This window comes from Pseudoliparis swirei, chromosome 10, assembly GCF_029220125.1.
Source record: "Pseudoliparis swirei isolate HS2019 ecotype Mariana Trench chromosome 10, NWPU_hadal_v1, whole genome shotgun sequence".
In the NCBI taxonomy this organism is placed as follows: Eukaryota; Metazoa; Chordata; class Actinopteri; order Perciformes; family Liparidae; genus Pseudoliparis; species Pseudoliparis swirei.
In genome coordinates this window covers 15,781,653-15,797,254 of record NC_079397.1, presented here as the reverse complement: position 1 = coordinate 15,797,254, position 15,602 = coordinate 15,781,653, and the positions used below count along the sequence as shown (strand labels likewise).

Genomic DNA, 15,602 nt, shown 5'->3' with positions numbered 1-15,602 from the left:
TGCGACAGGACCTCATTATTGCAGCCTGGTAGTTTGCCCTTTTGCAGTGCTGTTGGAGGGCATCAGTAGTTGGGGGAATGCATATTTCTGGCAAGGCTGATGATGCCATACAGAAAGCCTTGTACCTAGCTTCATTGACATTATCGGCAGCTGGCTGATCATATAAGTGGCACACATACTGGCAAAGAAGTGCAAATGTTGACTGCTCCAAGTTAAAGTGAGTACCTAAACTTTTAAAAGCCTTTAGGTACTCACCTTTCTCACATGCAACAGAAAATGTCTTTTTTTCCCCCTTGCCATAAAAGGCACTTGTGGAGTCACACCCAGAGAATGTGTGAATTCATCAAGGCTGAACACACACTGGTTCAAAGCTGATGACACCTTGGTAATGTCAATGATACGTGTCCTGCCAGTCCCTGTGAAAACATATAAACTGCATGGGAAATCTGTCTGCACACTTACAGCAATGACTGCCACATCAGTGTCAGAGCTCTTGATGATGACAGCTTTATGCTCCCGTGCAGCATGTTGTGCATGTAAAAACACCCTTGTCACATTCTTCATGATCACACTGCAGGTCTTCAACAACACGAACAGACTGTACACCCTCCTTAACAGTCACACATCAAGACCTTCATTTGCTTTCACCAGTTCAATGAAGGCCTTCCTCAGCTGGCCCATTCTCAGCACCTCTTGGTTGACAAGCAGCCTTTGGCGAATGATCCTTTCACAGAATATCTTATCGCTGACATCAAACGTGGGCTCATTCCTAGAACACATATGAATGAGAAGGAAATAAATGAATATGTGTTGTGATTGTGTGCACATACAACAGAATGCGGATTGAATGTTTACTTATGCAATGTTAAGTTAGTAGCTCCTTGAAATGCCATATAATAAATAACTTACTGTTCTTTCTCTGGTTTTTCAGGCCTCATCAAAAACCTGGTGTACTGATTATAACAGCCTTTGTGGTCCTGCACCTCCAGAGCCACACAGTCTTTGTCTTGTATATGCAAAAGAATACTTTGGTCCTCCTTCAACTCGGCAGCTTTCTGCAATTGGCCTTAACAAAACAAAAAGGATAGCTCAATGACTTTGTTGACATATCTCACACATAATTGTACCTTTCAGTCACTCAACCACAGTGTGTGTGTGTGTGTTTACCTGCTGTTAATGTTTCAGCCTTTGACAGAGTATCCCTTTGTCGTTTGCCTGCTCGGTTGACGAACTTCTCCTTTTTTTGGCAAATTATGCACAGGGCAGGAAGAACGGGGCCAGAGCCTGCGATTGGCAGCCCTGACCTGGATCGCAGTTTCTTTGTTGGACTCGTGCCGCTAGAAGTTGATGGAATGGCCTCGTGGTCTTCCGTCGCTTCTTGTCTCTCACGTGCGAGACGTCTTTCCACCTTTGCCATGGATTTTTTGTCCGTAAATCTACGGTAGCACGTGTGATGGAAGCCAGCATCCTCGGGAATATTGTCAAACTCCACATCGACACAGTGTTTGAAGTTCTCAGCCACGTCCCGAGACTCACCGTCCAACCCGAGGCTTGTCCTGTATGTATTCCATCGTGTAGTGGTGAAATAATGTACCTCCTCGTGCTTGACTGAAGTAATATGCATAAAACAAAGTTTGTTTTTTGATTTATTAATATATTCCGGTGTATTTTCTTCGTCTTCCGTACTGCTCGAGGACGCCATCTTGCCATTCTGTTGACAAAAAGCAGCTACCTCATTGGTGTAGACCGATCACGTGTCGAACCGTGCCACCCCTCGTGACCAAGATCATATTACGCTCTGAAGAAACTAGTTCGGCATAAAACATAGTCGCATCGAGAATCGACGGCAAATTCAGCGACAGACTTTTTTTTGGTAGCTAAGCACGACTCTTTCTTTTTTATGAACTAAATATTGTGTAGATGCGCGACTGTGGAGCGGGATTCATTTTCTAAAGGACTTTTCGATGTTCACCTTGCGGCCTAAACGCCGCGTCCACTCGGACAGGGTCACGTGGCGGGAGGAGGACACACGCGGTTTGGTCCCGAATACGAAGAGTCACTGCGACGGCCGAGTTCCGGCTCCGTCTACTTCCGGTTGGCTCCGTTCTTCTTCTTCTTCTTCTTAAATTTGTTGGCAGATGGCATCCAGTGAACGGTGCATTTCCGCCACCTACTGTAGTGGAGCGTGGACCAGAGTACCCTATCCCCTTTCAAAACCAAACAAACAAAACAAAACCCAACAAAATAACCACAAAACAAAATCAATAAAACAAAACAAAAGGGAGATTCAAAATTTCAGTGCTTTAAATTCTATTGCTTAATCCTGTTTCTTTCAAATATTGTAATACCTGTCTATTACATGCATTAATGAGGAACAGAGGTAGAGATATGGCTGTTTGTTTGATGTGACATGCGCGATGCTAAAGCAGTTTGCAGCAATGTGCTGTAGCTTTTATCTAAAGTTCATGAAAGCATTATCTCCAGAGCTCCTTCCAGCAGATGTTTTTTTAAATAATGGCAGCCATAAAAGTAAGGCAAAAAATAATGAGGCTGGATCGGCTCCCTGCAGCTTCACAACACATGCACGCAACATTTTCGGGAATTTCATTATTCTGCTTATCCTTCGTTTCCAGCTTATCTTGCATGAAAATGTTTTACTCGAAATATATTCACTGTCCCTGGAACATCTCAGGTACGACCACCTTTCAGGGCGCGGAGGAGAGCCGGCATGGCCCACTCCATTTTCATCCAGCTTCTTCAGCTGTGTGGCTTTTTTCCATTCTACGTTAAAACTGGAAAACAAAACCTTGTGAGCTGTGACGCTTTGCAGGAGCCTGACCGGACCACTAATGTTCTACAATACATCGCCAGGAATATCATGTCGTCAGCTAACAAAAATGTAAACATAAATTCCTAAAATAAGTGAAAGGATAATTTCCTATACCTTTCAATTCAGTTTGTTTTATACAGCCCAATATCAAAAATTTACGAATGTGCCTCAGAAGGCTTTAAAATCTCCACACAAAACATCCCTGACCTTTGACCTCACATCAGAGTAAAGTGTGATGGAGAGATGTAAATTCATCCATAAGGAGAGAGAGAAGAGGAGATAGGTGCTCAGTGTTTCCTAAACGTCCCCCAGCAGCCTATCAGCCTATAGCAGCATCTCTAGGTCTGGACCAGGTGAACCTGATTCAGATCTAATTATAAGATATGATGGTGCATCACCAATCAAGACTTTGTAAGTTAGGACACTAACTTTATTTAACAGAGAGCCAGTGCAGAGCAGCTCATGGAGTAATGTTATCTCTTTTCTTGGATGTGATTAAAACGACCGCTCTAGACTTCCCCACACACACCCATTGAAAACTCCAGGAGCGGAAAAACACATAAAACTAAAACGGGGACAGTTAAATAACTATAAGAGTTATCAAAAAAAGCTGAATAATAAAGTTATAGCTAACAATTTGGTCAACATTTTAACGGTGGAATTGTTTCTTTAGCTGAATGTATGCCGATATTGTAAGCTTTTTAAAGTTTTCTCCATAGGATCTGATGCACCAAAAATAACATTAAAGTATTTAAAGATATAACCATTTGAAACATTTGAAATATGAAAAGTCTTTCCCCTCTATAGGGTACGGAATAAATAGAATAATACAAAAGTTTAATAAAGAAGACAAGAACAATAGTTTGACTGCTGAAGCATTCCAACTAATTATGGAAATAAATAGGAAACCAACACTATATGTTAAAGATACAACTTGTTGTCTTTTGTCCTCTAGAAATCAACTATAAAAATGAAGCCAGGCATCTGTGAATATTTAATCAGTTATGCTTAAGAGTTTCACACATTCGGCTTCACCCAAAACATTTTCAGTTTCATCTCAATGTGAGCCAATAATTAATAATAATATGAATTAATTAATAACTAGAACGGGCACTCGGCAGAGCGCATAGCTTCGCCGCAGCGACATTTTGGTATTAGTTGCATGCCAATTGGATAGAAATTGACCGTGCTATAGTAAAAAGAAGATTTTGACTTTTTCATGACCTTGACCTTGACCTTTGACCCGATCGATCCGAAAATCTAATCAAATGGTCCCCGGATAATAACCAATCATCCCACCAAATTTCATGCGATTTGGTTTAATACTTTTTGAGTTATGCGAATAACACACACACACGCATACAAATAAATACACAGCGATCAAAACATAACCTTACGCATTTTAAATGCAAAGGTAAAGCGTACCACATGTGGACCGCCAGTTTAGAGATCTTGAAATACGATGTAATGAAAAATATACTACAACACTATGGAAGAAGAAACTGGTTTGACACACGTGCCCAGAACACATTAAATATTAATACATAAAGTATGTATAATATTTAATGGCTTGATGTTTCAAAGTGTTATGTTTATGATCTGAATGCCGTCGTCATGCATGTATCCAGAGTTCTGGATCAGACAGCGGTGAAGGGAGTAAGAACAGGGTGTGTTGTTCTACACTGTGACACTTCAATTACAAGCTTGTTGTCATAGTAACCCTCTCTGGCAGTCGGAAAATACAGCATCAGTATAGAGTCTACACAGTATACTGATGCTGTATTTTCCAAATGTTGAATAATTTATTTGTATGCGTGTTACTCGCATAACTCAGAAAGTATTAAACCGAATCGCATGAAATTTGGTGGGATGATTGGTTATTATCCGGGGACCATTTGATTAGATTTTGGGATCGATCGGGTCAAAATCTTCTTTTTACCATAGCGGTCAATTTTTATCCAATTGGCATGCAACTAATGCCAAAATGTACATAATTCAATGCTCAATATTGTGATATGCGAAGGTATGCGCTCTAACGAGTGCCCATTCTAGTTCCAAACTTGCTTTGTTGAAGCGAAAAGCCTCACTTGTGATCTCATCCTGAAAATGATCCAGCTAACTACGTTAGCCAGGGATGAGAAACAGGGCCCAGTCGTGCTTCAGGTCAAATGATCACATATTCAGTTCAGTTAATTTTTTTTATATCGACAGACACACACACCTGCGTAACCCTCGACTGTGATGTCACAGACTGTGAACTCATAAAACACTCAGTGTTCACTCATATAGGGTCAAGACTAGGGCTGCAACAACGAATCGATAAAAATCGATTATTAAAATAGTTGGCAACGAATTTCATTTGTTGTGCCTGCGATTATTACGTCTCAATACGTCACAGAGTATAAACAAAGAAGAGTTGAGCGCAGAGCGACGCAGCAGAGGGCGGACAGAACGCTGCGTTGTGAGCCAATCAGCGCTGAGCTGCTCCTCTGTTGATGAATCTAATTGGCTGCTGCTGCTCACGTGGCGCTGGATGCGGAAGTCATTCACATAGTCGGAGACATTCACGGAGATAAGTGCGCCTCCGGGTGACGTTATGACCCCAGACACCAGGGCGATACATGTCACGACGTGTGTGGCATTTCCACAAGAGTATAACGTAGAAAACGTGGTTATTTATTCCGTGGCGGATAGTGGAAAATATTTTTCCACGGAGAAAGGCAACGGAGATAAGCCACGACGCCACTCGCTCTGTGCGCTGCGCGTGCGGACAGCATTTAACGGAGCGGAGCAGCGTGCGCTCTGATCGCTTTTAATGAAGTGTCGATCCTAAAAATATGCTAAATCACATCGTTTTTAACGTACGGGTACTTCGTTAGTATCGCTACACCGTGCAGCGTGACAGCAGCAGATGTAGCGGACTAACATTCAAGCTAACCTAACTTCCCAAACGCTGTTCACATCTGAACGCTGATTGGCCGTGTAACGTAATTCAGAATTGGCAGCCTGGAAGAGCTTCAACAATAATACGATCCACAGTCCGCTGTAGTTCTCTCCTTTAGGGAGACGTTTATTCACTGATCAAAAGCAAAGTACAAACGCTCACCAGCGATTGCAATCACACGGGGAGCTCTCCTCAACATGCAAGTCGAGGCCCAAAAACCACACCCTCTCCTCACATTAAGATTCAATCTTTTATACCCAGATCTCGTCACAGGTGCATATCCCACCCCCCCTGAGATCTTCTTGACTCTTGTCATCTCATGAGAATTCACTCTTACCCCCGGGTGGGGGCTGTCTGTTGGCCGTGCCTCTTGGTATGTGTAAATACTGATAACATATGTGAATGTTGAATACTGTCAGGCGTGTAGCTGCCCTTGAGCTGCAGACACAATATCTCTCTCTCCTCACAGGCAAAGTGCCGTCTCTTCTGATGTTTTGCCGGAACCTAGACATTACGGTCCCTTCAATAAATCAGATTAATATTAACAATCCCCATTTTTACATAATTCATTCTGTAACTCAATTTTAATACAAATCTAGAAGAACTGGCTCGATCAGTGACAGGGTGGAGATCTGAACATTATAAGTAGAAATAAGTGTAGTGTGATATCCAAAAACTTGATAGATGTCATAAGAAGCTAAGCTGAACCCTCTTATATCCAGGATCTTTATATTCCTCGTACTAGAGAACCGTTGTCTCCAGGTATTTGTAACCCTCTCCTTTCTACTGGATATTCCTCTGAGCACATAGTATGCTAATACAAAAACAGTATGAAAAAAAAACTCCCTATCAGAACAGTCTCCCGCCTCTTTAAGTGTGTGCTTGTGTGCACTATATGGGATATGATCAAACCTTAGCAAGTTATGTGTACAGGAAGGGAGCGTCCAATTCGGTTTCTTCCTCGGATCCGTCGCCGTTGATACTTATCTGCTCACCATCGTCCCCATCCTCTCCATTAGTTCTCGTCACTCAGTGTGACCTCTGTCCCAGTCCACGCCGGTTACTTTAAGGAATGTGGAGGTTTCTTGCTGACGTCTCCCCCCTCGTCTCTCTTATCGTTAGTGTGTCAGAGCCTCCTGGTCCTCTCTGCAGTCTCCTCTCTACCGGTTCAGACTGGAGCAGCACAAGGCCGCTGGGTCTATCTCTGTCTGGCGTTGTTGACCCTTGTCTGAGGGAGAGAGCTGTGTGTGCCCTCTCAATCATCTTTGTAGATGTAATTTAAGCCTAATATAACACAATGTAAAAGTTTAATACACCCTATGTATATATGTTGTGGAAGCACACAATTTGAACCATTTTAACCAGCACATTCCCCCCTTGGGAGACAGAAGTCTCTCACCAGACAGAACATGTTGTTGCTCCTTTGACTCTTCTGGTTCATGTACTTTGCGTACAGCAGGAACCGCTCATGCCTCAGGTTACCAGCACCTGGTGGATGAATGCATGAGCTGCTGCAGGTCTTCTTTGGGGTCGGGTCCTTTGGGGGCGTTATTGCTTATATCTTGTTATCCATTATTATCACATCACATAAGTAAACAGAAATGCCCTTTTATAAGGGTTACACTCTACTAATGTCACTGAAGGCAACCCGACATCATCGCAGGTCAATCTGACCTTTAGTCCGATAATGGCTGTTACCTCCTATTGCTAGGGACCACGTCTCCTTCTTGGGGTTCCATGAGACGGGCATTGTTCTTTCAGCTGGGCTCTCCATATTGTTGTTCTCCTTTCTGTGAGTGTGAAGGTCATCCCCCTCTCCAGCTCCCTCAGCCGGCTGCTGGTGTTCTGGTGTGGATTGGCCACGCCTTGCTTCTCCTCTCCTCTGTGGCCGGTGGGGCTTTGCCGTGATGGTCTCTGTGACAGGTTCGTGGCCGTCACCGGTAGGTTTGCCCCCAAAAGCCCCCAAGGAATGCGCAACCAGAGGGAACGTTGGTAACGTGTTTTATTCTAGCGCTCTGACCGCCGACTGTGTCTCTGCTCATGGCTCCCCTCTTCCTCCTGTCCAGCTCCTTTATGGGGACAGAGCCTCGCAGATACACAACCCCAGATTGTCATCAGCTGGTCTGATGACAATCAGACCAGCTGATGACAATCAGACACCGTTCCTGAACCACACCCCGCTCCACCCACTCTGCAGCCGAGCTTAAACACCCCGCTGCCACATACCTCCACCGCCCGACTTAGGCCGGGCCAACATCGACTAACCTACTCCCTCCCCCATGAGGCGGGAGCGGGAGAGGAAGTCCACGACCATCTGTGTCCCCGGCCTATGGATCACCTTGAAATTAAAAGGCTGTAAAGCCAGATACCACAGTGATTCGGGCGTTGGTATCTTTCATGCGGTGGAGCCATTGGGCGGGCGTGGTCCGACCAGAGGGTGAATGGCGTCCCAGGAGGTAGTAGCACAGGAATCGACCGCCCACCGGATGGCGAGGCACTCCTTCTCCACCGTGCTGTACCTGCCCTCCCTCTCCGACAGCTTGCGGCTGATGTACAGCACGGGCGGGCGGTCAAACCCCTCTACCTGCTGGGACAAACGGCCCCAGCCCTTTGTTCGACGCATCAGTCTGCAGAGTAAAGGGAGAGAGAGAAGTTAGGTGTGTGGAGGAGTGGTTCCCCAAGAGCTTGCTTTACCTCCTCAAGCGCCAACTGGCACCGCTCCGTCCACTGGACGGATCTGAGGCACCTTTCCAGGTCAGGTCAGTCATGGGGCTGGTCAGCTCCGCAAAGTTCGGATGAACCGCCTGTAATAGCCCGCCAGCCCCAAAACTGCCTCACCTCTTTTTTTTTGGGCCGCAGGCAGGCTGCGATGGCGGCGGTCTTGTCCACCTGAGGCGCACCTGCCCGGCGCCCAAGTGGTACCCCAGATACCGTACCTCCCTCCGTCCAACTGCACACTTCCCGGGTTGGCCGTAAGCCCCGCCTGCCTCAGGGACTCCAGCACCGCGCCCACCCGCTGCACATGCTCCGCCCAGGTGGTGCTGTGTATGATCACATCATCCAGGTAGGCGGCAGCATATGCGTCTTGCGGCCGCAGCACCCGGTCCATGAGGCGTTGAAAGGTGGCTGGGGCCCAACAACCCAAAAGGCGTGGTGAATTGGTATAACCAAACGGAGTGGAGAAGGCCGTTTTCCTTAGACTCTGGCGACAGAGGAATCTGCCAGTAGCCCTTGGTTAAATCCAGTGTCGTAAAAAACGCGCAGTGCCCAGTCGGTCCAGGAGCTCGTCGACCGGGCATTGGGTAAGCATCGAACCGTGACACATCGTTCACCCTGCGATAGTCCATAGACCCATCCTTCTTGACCACAAGAACAATGGGACTACACCAGGCACTGTGGGACTCTTCTATTACCCCATCTCCAGCATTGCAGCCAATTCCCGCTGAACCACCTTTCTCTTGTGTTCAGGTAACCTGTAGGTCGTAACCGCACCGTCACGCCGGAGGAGTCTCAATCTGGTGCTCTATGAGGTTTGTGCATCCTGGAAGGAGAGAACACATCAGCAAACTGCTTTTGCAACGGGCAATGTCTGTTTTCTGGGTCCCGGAGAGCGGTCTTCACAAAGGAGCGAGGCGGATTGGTGGATTTTGGGACCTCAGGCCCCAGCTCCTCTCTCAGATACCGAGGACACCAGAGAAACAGACTCCGCCTCCTCCATGCTTTTAGGAGGTTGAGGTGGTAAGTCTGTGTAGCTCCGCCCTATCAGAACGCACCACCTCATAGTCGACATCCCCACTGCCGTGTGACCACAAGGGCCCTTGCCACTTGGCGAGTTTAGAGCTGGAAGAAGGAAGCAATACAAGTACCTTCTCTCCCGGTGTGAATTGTCTCAGCCTGGCACCTCTGTTGTACAGCCGCTGCTGGCGCTCCTGGGCCTGGAGCAAATTCTCACGTGACAGCTGACCCAGTGTGTGGAGTTTTGCTCGCAGGTCCAGGACGTGTTGGATCTCGTTCTTACTGGTGCTCGGCCCCTCCTCCCAGTTTTCTTTAATGAGGTCGAGCACCCCCGTGAGTCCTGCCGAACAAAAGTTCAAAGGCGAAAATCCCGTGGAGGCCTGGGAACCTCCCGTGCTGCAAACAACAGGCGTCAAGCCATTTATCCCAATTTCGTTCATCGTCATTAATAAATTTACGGATCATGGACTTCAAAGTCTTATTCAGGCGCTCCACCAGACCGTCGGTCTGTGGGTGGTACACACTACACTGGTCCGAATAGACTTGATGCCCAGTAACCCGTAAAGTTCTCTCAGTGTTCTTGACATGAACTGGGTGCCCTGGTCAGTCAGAATCTCTTCGGATTCCGACTCGGAGATGACCTGAAACAGCGCCTCGCGACACTCTTTGCAGAAATGTTGCGCAGGGCACCGCCTCGGTATCGTGTTGCGTAATCCACGAAGACTAACACAAAGCGATATCGCGTGCACTCCGGTGAAATGGCCCGATGAGGTCCATAGCGATTCGCTCAAATGGAACCTCCATTAATGGCAGAGGCGCAAGGTGCCCTCGGAATGGCGGAGGGTTTACCAATTGACACTCCGGGCAGGACGCACACCAACGGCGCACATCCGCCCGGATGCCCGGCCAATAAAATCGGGTCATTATCCGGTCCAGAGTTTTATCATACCCCATGTGACCAGCCATCGGGTTATAGTGAGCCACCTGGAAAACCATTTCCCGGCGGCTCTTCGGCACCAGCAACTGGGTGCTTTCCTGCCCTGTGTGAATGTCACGGCTCACTCTGTACAGTCTGTCCCTGATCAATGTAAAGTGCGGATATGTCTGCGCTCGTCAGGCGCACCAGCTGACCATCAATTCGTATCACTTGGTCAAAGGCTGAGCGTAGAGTATCGTCCCGAGACTGCTCGGTGGAAAATCTTCCATGGAGTGAAACTGGAGCGGGCGGAGGAGTCGCCATAGGGCTCCACGGTTCCCCCTCCGTCTGCAGTGTCGGACGACCTCGCGTCACCGCTGAGCACGGCGCACACCGCGCATGACCCTGTCTGCCGTGAACGCACCCCGCAGTCTTCCCCATTAACTTATCAAAGCCCGCCAATCGGTTCCCAAGATTAAGGGTGCGTAGAGCTAACCGCAACCTTCACGTTATGCTTTTTACCCCCATGTCTAATTTCCACTGACACTATGGAATACTCGTGAATGTCCCCCTGCACACACCTTATCTTCACCCACAATGCCTCCACCAATGCCCTGGTCGAACCAGGCTCTGGTGGATCATAGACTGTGTACAGCGGAATCCACCATTGCCTGATGTATACCCCTGGTTCTTACCGGTACATATGTCGCTCCCGGACCCGGGGAGGGTGTTGGAGAAGCGGCAACCCGGATCACCTGGCCCACCTCCATCCGGACACTCCGCCCGGATGTGTCCGGGCTGCACCTCCAACACTCCTGCCCTGGCGTTTGAGGGACTACCTGTGGGTTGGGAAGGTGCCGTTGTTTACTGGGGCGGTATGGGTCGCGTCAGGGTCTGCATCGGCCTGGCGAACGAGCCTTGCGCCGTCGCTGTCTGCCTGGCGCGCCGGGTGCACCGCCAGGTGGTCCTCCGCCAGCGTGGCGGCCTCCAGCGATGTTGGGCGGTGGCAGCAGACCCATGTCGTTTCCGCCGGCAACCCTCAACAAACTGCTCCAGGATCGCCCGTTCTGCCACCGCCTGCGCCTCTCTTGTGCTCCCGGGCTGCAGCCACCTCGTGTGGCGTCCCTCAGCCGTTATGGCGTATCACGAATGGCGGCCAGCCCCCATCGTCGTCTCGCGGCCGCCGCGGTGATCCTCGAGTCAGCCCCAGCCGATCAATCACCGCCTTCCGCACGTCCGTGTAACTGTGGCGTGAAGCTGGGGAAGGCCGGGCGCCGCAGTCTGCGCCTCCCCGGTGAGCAGGGGCAGGAGGCGCACCGCCCACTCCCCCGCTGGCCAGTCGCATGTCTCCGCCACCGTCTCGAACGTCTCCAAAAATGACTGTGTGTCGTCCTCCGCCGTCATTTTCTTCAGCTCCACCCGCCAGGGGGAAGGGATAGGTGTAGCCGCCGCGGCCTGGGCGGCGAGCAGTTCCAGGGCCTGAGTCTGCTCCTCCGCCTGGCCCAGGAGCCTCCACAGTATCTGCCGGTCTGCCTCCGCCCGGTCGTTCATCGTTGCTGCCATCTGACACAGCATCTGCCCCAGCAACATCACGTGCTGGGTTGGCAGATCTGGGTCTTGTTTGACGCTCTCCATTTGAGGCGGAAAAAAAAATATATATTTTGTTAAAAAATAAAAAAAAATTTTTTTTTTTTTAAAGGGGTCCCACGTTTGGCTCCAGTGTGACAGGTTCGTGGCCGTCACCGGTAGGTTTGCCCCCTAAGCCCCCAAGGAATGCGCAACCAGAGGGAACGTTGGTAACGTGTTTTATTCTAGCGCTCTGACCGCCGACTGTGTCTCTGCTCATGGCTCCCCTCTTCCTCCTGTCCAGCTCCTTTATGGGGACAGAGCCTCGCAGATACACAACCCCAGATTGTCATCAGCTGGTCTGATGACAATCAGACCAGCTGATGACAATCAGACACCGTTCCCTGAACCACACCCCCGCTCCACCCACTCTGCAGCCGAGCTTAAACACCCCCCGCTGCCACAGTCTCCTCTCCTCTCCTCTGGCCTTCCTTCAGGTGCTTCTGCCTTGGTGCAGTGTGTGATGTGGTTCCAGTGTGGTTTCTCTTCACTGCGGTGGGCGTGGCCAGTACCACCAGGTGAGGTCCAGTCAGCCGTGGCTCGTCCCCCTTCCTTGGATGGACCTCCTCCTCCTGTGGGTCTGGTCCCACGTGCCTCTCCTCCATGGCTCCTTCCACCTGTTGAAACAGTGTTTCCTGCCTACCTGTCGCTCCCTGGACATAGCTTCGTATTTCTTTGGCTAACAGATCCCATGGGGGACCTTTCTGAGGTCTCTTCTGGTAGCGTATCGGGCTGAGGGTTCGGGAGGGTTCGGGGCTGTTATCTGGAATAAAGGGGCAACAACTTTGGCCAAAGCTGGAGCAGAGTCCTCCATCTTTTGCTAACAACATATCGAGTGCCATCTTGTTCTAATAAGTCATTAGCTGTCCTTGCATTCCTGTCGGTCATGTCAAGTTGTTGAAATGCACATAGTTTAGACAGTCCACATTCTGATTCTAAACCTACTGCTATCTGATCTATTGGTCTGTATTCGTCTGGCCCTCCTCTGCGTACTCTGGCGTCAACATAGATTGTCGAGCCAGCTTCTAGGTCAAAAACAACCTTTTCTTTCTGTCCTTTTATCTTCCTCTCTCTCTCACTGTCTAAAACACATGTTAAGTCGCTCCCTTCCCCCTTTTGAAATAGGATTAATATTAACAGCCGAGACGCGACACGTCCCATCAAAGATGTTTTATTGCGAAGAGCACCACTTCACATTTTTTCCGCGTCTCACTGCAATCTCAACGGCAGCGGGCCAGGTGAAAAAAATAATAAATCTGAACGCGTCTCTGATATTGTTCAGGGGGCGGGGCCACATGGGGACCACTGCTCAGGAGAGGAAAGCTGTCAGTCTGTTTGTGACGGGTTCATCACCATGGTAACCAGTGAGCAGGTTCATCACATGCTGACCAGTGGACAGGTTCATCACCATGGTGACCAGTGAACAGGTTCATCACATGCTGACCAGTGGACAGGTTCATCACCATGGTGACCAGTGGGTCTCCAGGACCTTTCCATGACTTTAAACCACATTTCCATGATTAAACATGTTGTGAAAACTCTGTCTATACGTGACAAAGTGAGAAGATGTAGTATTTAAAATAACAATGAGAATTCCAAAGCATACCGTATATATACCGTGTAAATTAACATTTGAATAAAACAAATTTGCATTACTTTATCAAATATTTTGGGATTTTATTTTTTTCAATTACTTTTCTAGGCCTGCTAATAGCCATTTAAAAATGCCATGACTTTTCCAGGTTTTCCATGACCGTACGGACCCTGTTTTGAATAAAGGGTTGAAAATGAAAGTTTTTGTTTTTTTATCCGATTAATTGATTAATCGATAAAATAATCAACAGATTAATCGATTATCAAAATAATCGTTAGTTGCAGCCCTAGTCAAGACTTGCAGAAAACTTCTTCAACCTTATCATGAACAACAACAACGTAGCTGAATGAACTTATTTATTCAACCCTCCGGTTTTTAAGTATTTAACCATGTCTCATTTATTTCTGATGATCTTATCTATGCAATAGTGATTTTCTTAAATCACAGAGAAGAGAGAATTTTTTAAAGAAAAATATACCACTAATTTGTTTTTCCAGTGTGGACAGTTGAGTGTCGTTTCAGACTCTGCGCTTGTCTGAATGTTTTACCACAAACTGAACAACTGAATAGTTTTTCTCCAGAGTGGACAGTTGAGTGTCGTTTCAGAGTGTGTGCTAGTCTGAATGTTTTACCACAAACTGAACAACTGAATAGTTTTTCTCCAGTGTGGACAGTTGAGTGTCGTTTCAGATTGTGTGCTCGTCTGAATGTTAGACCACAAACTGAACAACTGATTGGTTTCTCTCCTGTTTTGACTCCAGAGTGTCTCTTCGGATGTCTCTTGTGGCCAAAGCTTCCAGAGGAGCTCATTGATGTTTTTCCAGTATTACAGTCCACGTCACTTTCAAGTACTTCATTGTTTTGCAAAGGGTTTAAATGAGACAGAGGTTCCTGAGTCTCCTTCCAATCATTACTGTTATCAGTCTCACATTCAAAGGATTGGGAATTCTCATCAGCAGTCGGTTGTAAAGGACTATCTGGATCTGATCTGGATCCGTCTTCCTCTCCATCTCTTTCTGTTTTCAAATGTTTTTTTTTTTTAGTGGACTTTGAGAACTGAGCAAATGGGAACTTGATACCAGCCTCCTCCAGCGCTTGAAGCTGCACTCCTTCCTGACTGATCCCGAGTTCCTCCTGTTCCTCTTTAATGTGTGGGGGCCCTGGGTCCTCCTGGTCTTCTTTAATGTGTGGGGGCTCTGGGTCCTCCAGTTTCTCTTTAATGTGTGGGGGCTCTGGGTCCTCCTGGTCCTCCAGTTCCTCTTTAATGTGTGGGGGCTCTGGGTCCTCCTGTTCCTCTTTAATGTGTGGGGGCTCTGGGTCCTCCTGTTCCTCTTTAATGTGTGGGGGCCCTGGGTCCTCCTGGTCTTCTTTAATGTGTGGGGGCTCTGGGTCCTCCTGGTCCTCCTGTTCCTCTTTAATGTGTGGGGGCCCTGGGTCCTCCTGGTCTTCTTTAATGTGTGGGGGCTCTGGGTCCTCCAGTTCCTCTTTAATGTGTGGGGCCCTGGGTCCTCCTGGTCTTCTTTAATGTGTGGGGGCTCTGGGTCTTCCTGGTCTTCTTTATTGTGTGGGGGCTCTGGGTCCTCCAGTTCCTCTTTAATGTGTGGGGGCTCTGGGTCCTCCTGGTCTTCTTTAATGTGTGGGGGCTCTGGGTCCTCCAGTTCCTCTTTAATGTGTGGGGGCTCTGGGTCCTCCAGTTCCTCTTTAATGTGTGGGGGCTCTGGGTCCTCCTGGTCTTCTTTAATGTGTGGGGGCTCTGGGTCTTCCTGGTCCAGACTGGAGCTCCAGTCATGCTGCTCAGAGGGAACCTCTGGTTTAGTCACCAACAGCTGCTGGACGTCTGTGCAGAATAATACAATACATGTATACATCTTAAGAATCTCATATTGAACTGTAATATTCAAGAGGTTTATCAATGAGTGAGGACAGGTTTTTTTAGGGAGAACCTGAATAAAATAAA

General features: G+C 48.1%; 1 protein-coding gene across 1 annotated transcript; it reads right to left on the bottom strand.

Annotated features, from left to right (window-relative positions):
- Positions 1 to 414: 414 nt before the first annotated feature.
- On the bottom strand, positions 415 to 3,330 carry LOC130200344 (uncharacterized). Its single transcript, XM_056424561.1, has 3 exons — positions 1,168 to 3,330; positions 910 to 1,066; positions 415 to 769 (listed from the first exon to the last, which is right to left on the bottom strand). Exons 1-3 carry the CDS (start codon positions 1,700 to 1,702, stop codon positions 619 to 621), a joined length of 843 nt encoding a protein of 280 aa, XP_056280536.1. The 5' UTR covers positions 1,703 to 3,330; the 3' UTR covers positions 415 to 618.
- Positions 3,331 to 15,602: the final 12,272 nt, after the last annotated feature.

Excerpts from the sequence above, each read along its gene's own strand:
- LOC130200344 (XM_056424561.1), bottom strand. The coding sequence starts at position 1,702 with ATGGCGTCCTCGAGCAGTACGGAAGACGAAGAAAATACACCGGAATAT. Across the intron at positions 1,067-1,167 it reads GGCTGAAACATTAACAGCAG|GCCAATTGCAGAAAGCTGCC; the intron begins GTAAACACACAC and ends TGTTTTGTTAAG. Across the intron at positions 770-909 it reads GAAAAACCAGAGAAAGAACA|GAATGAGCCCACGTTTGATG; the intron begins GTAAGTTATTTA and ends TATGTGTTCTAG.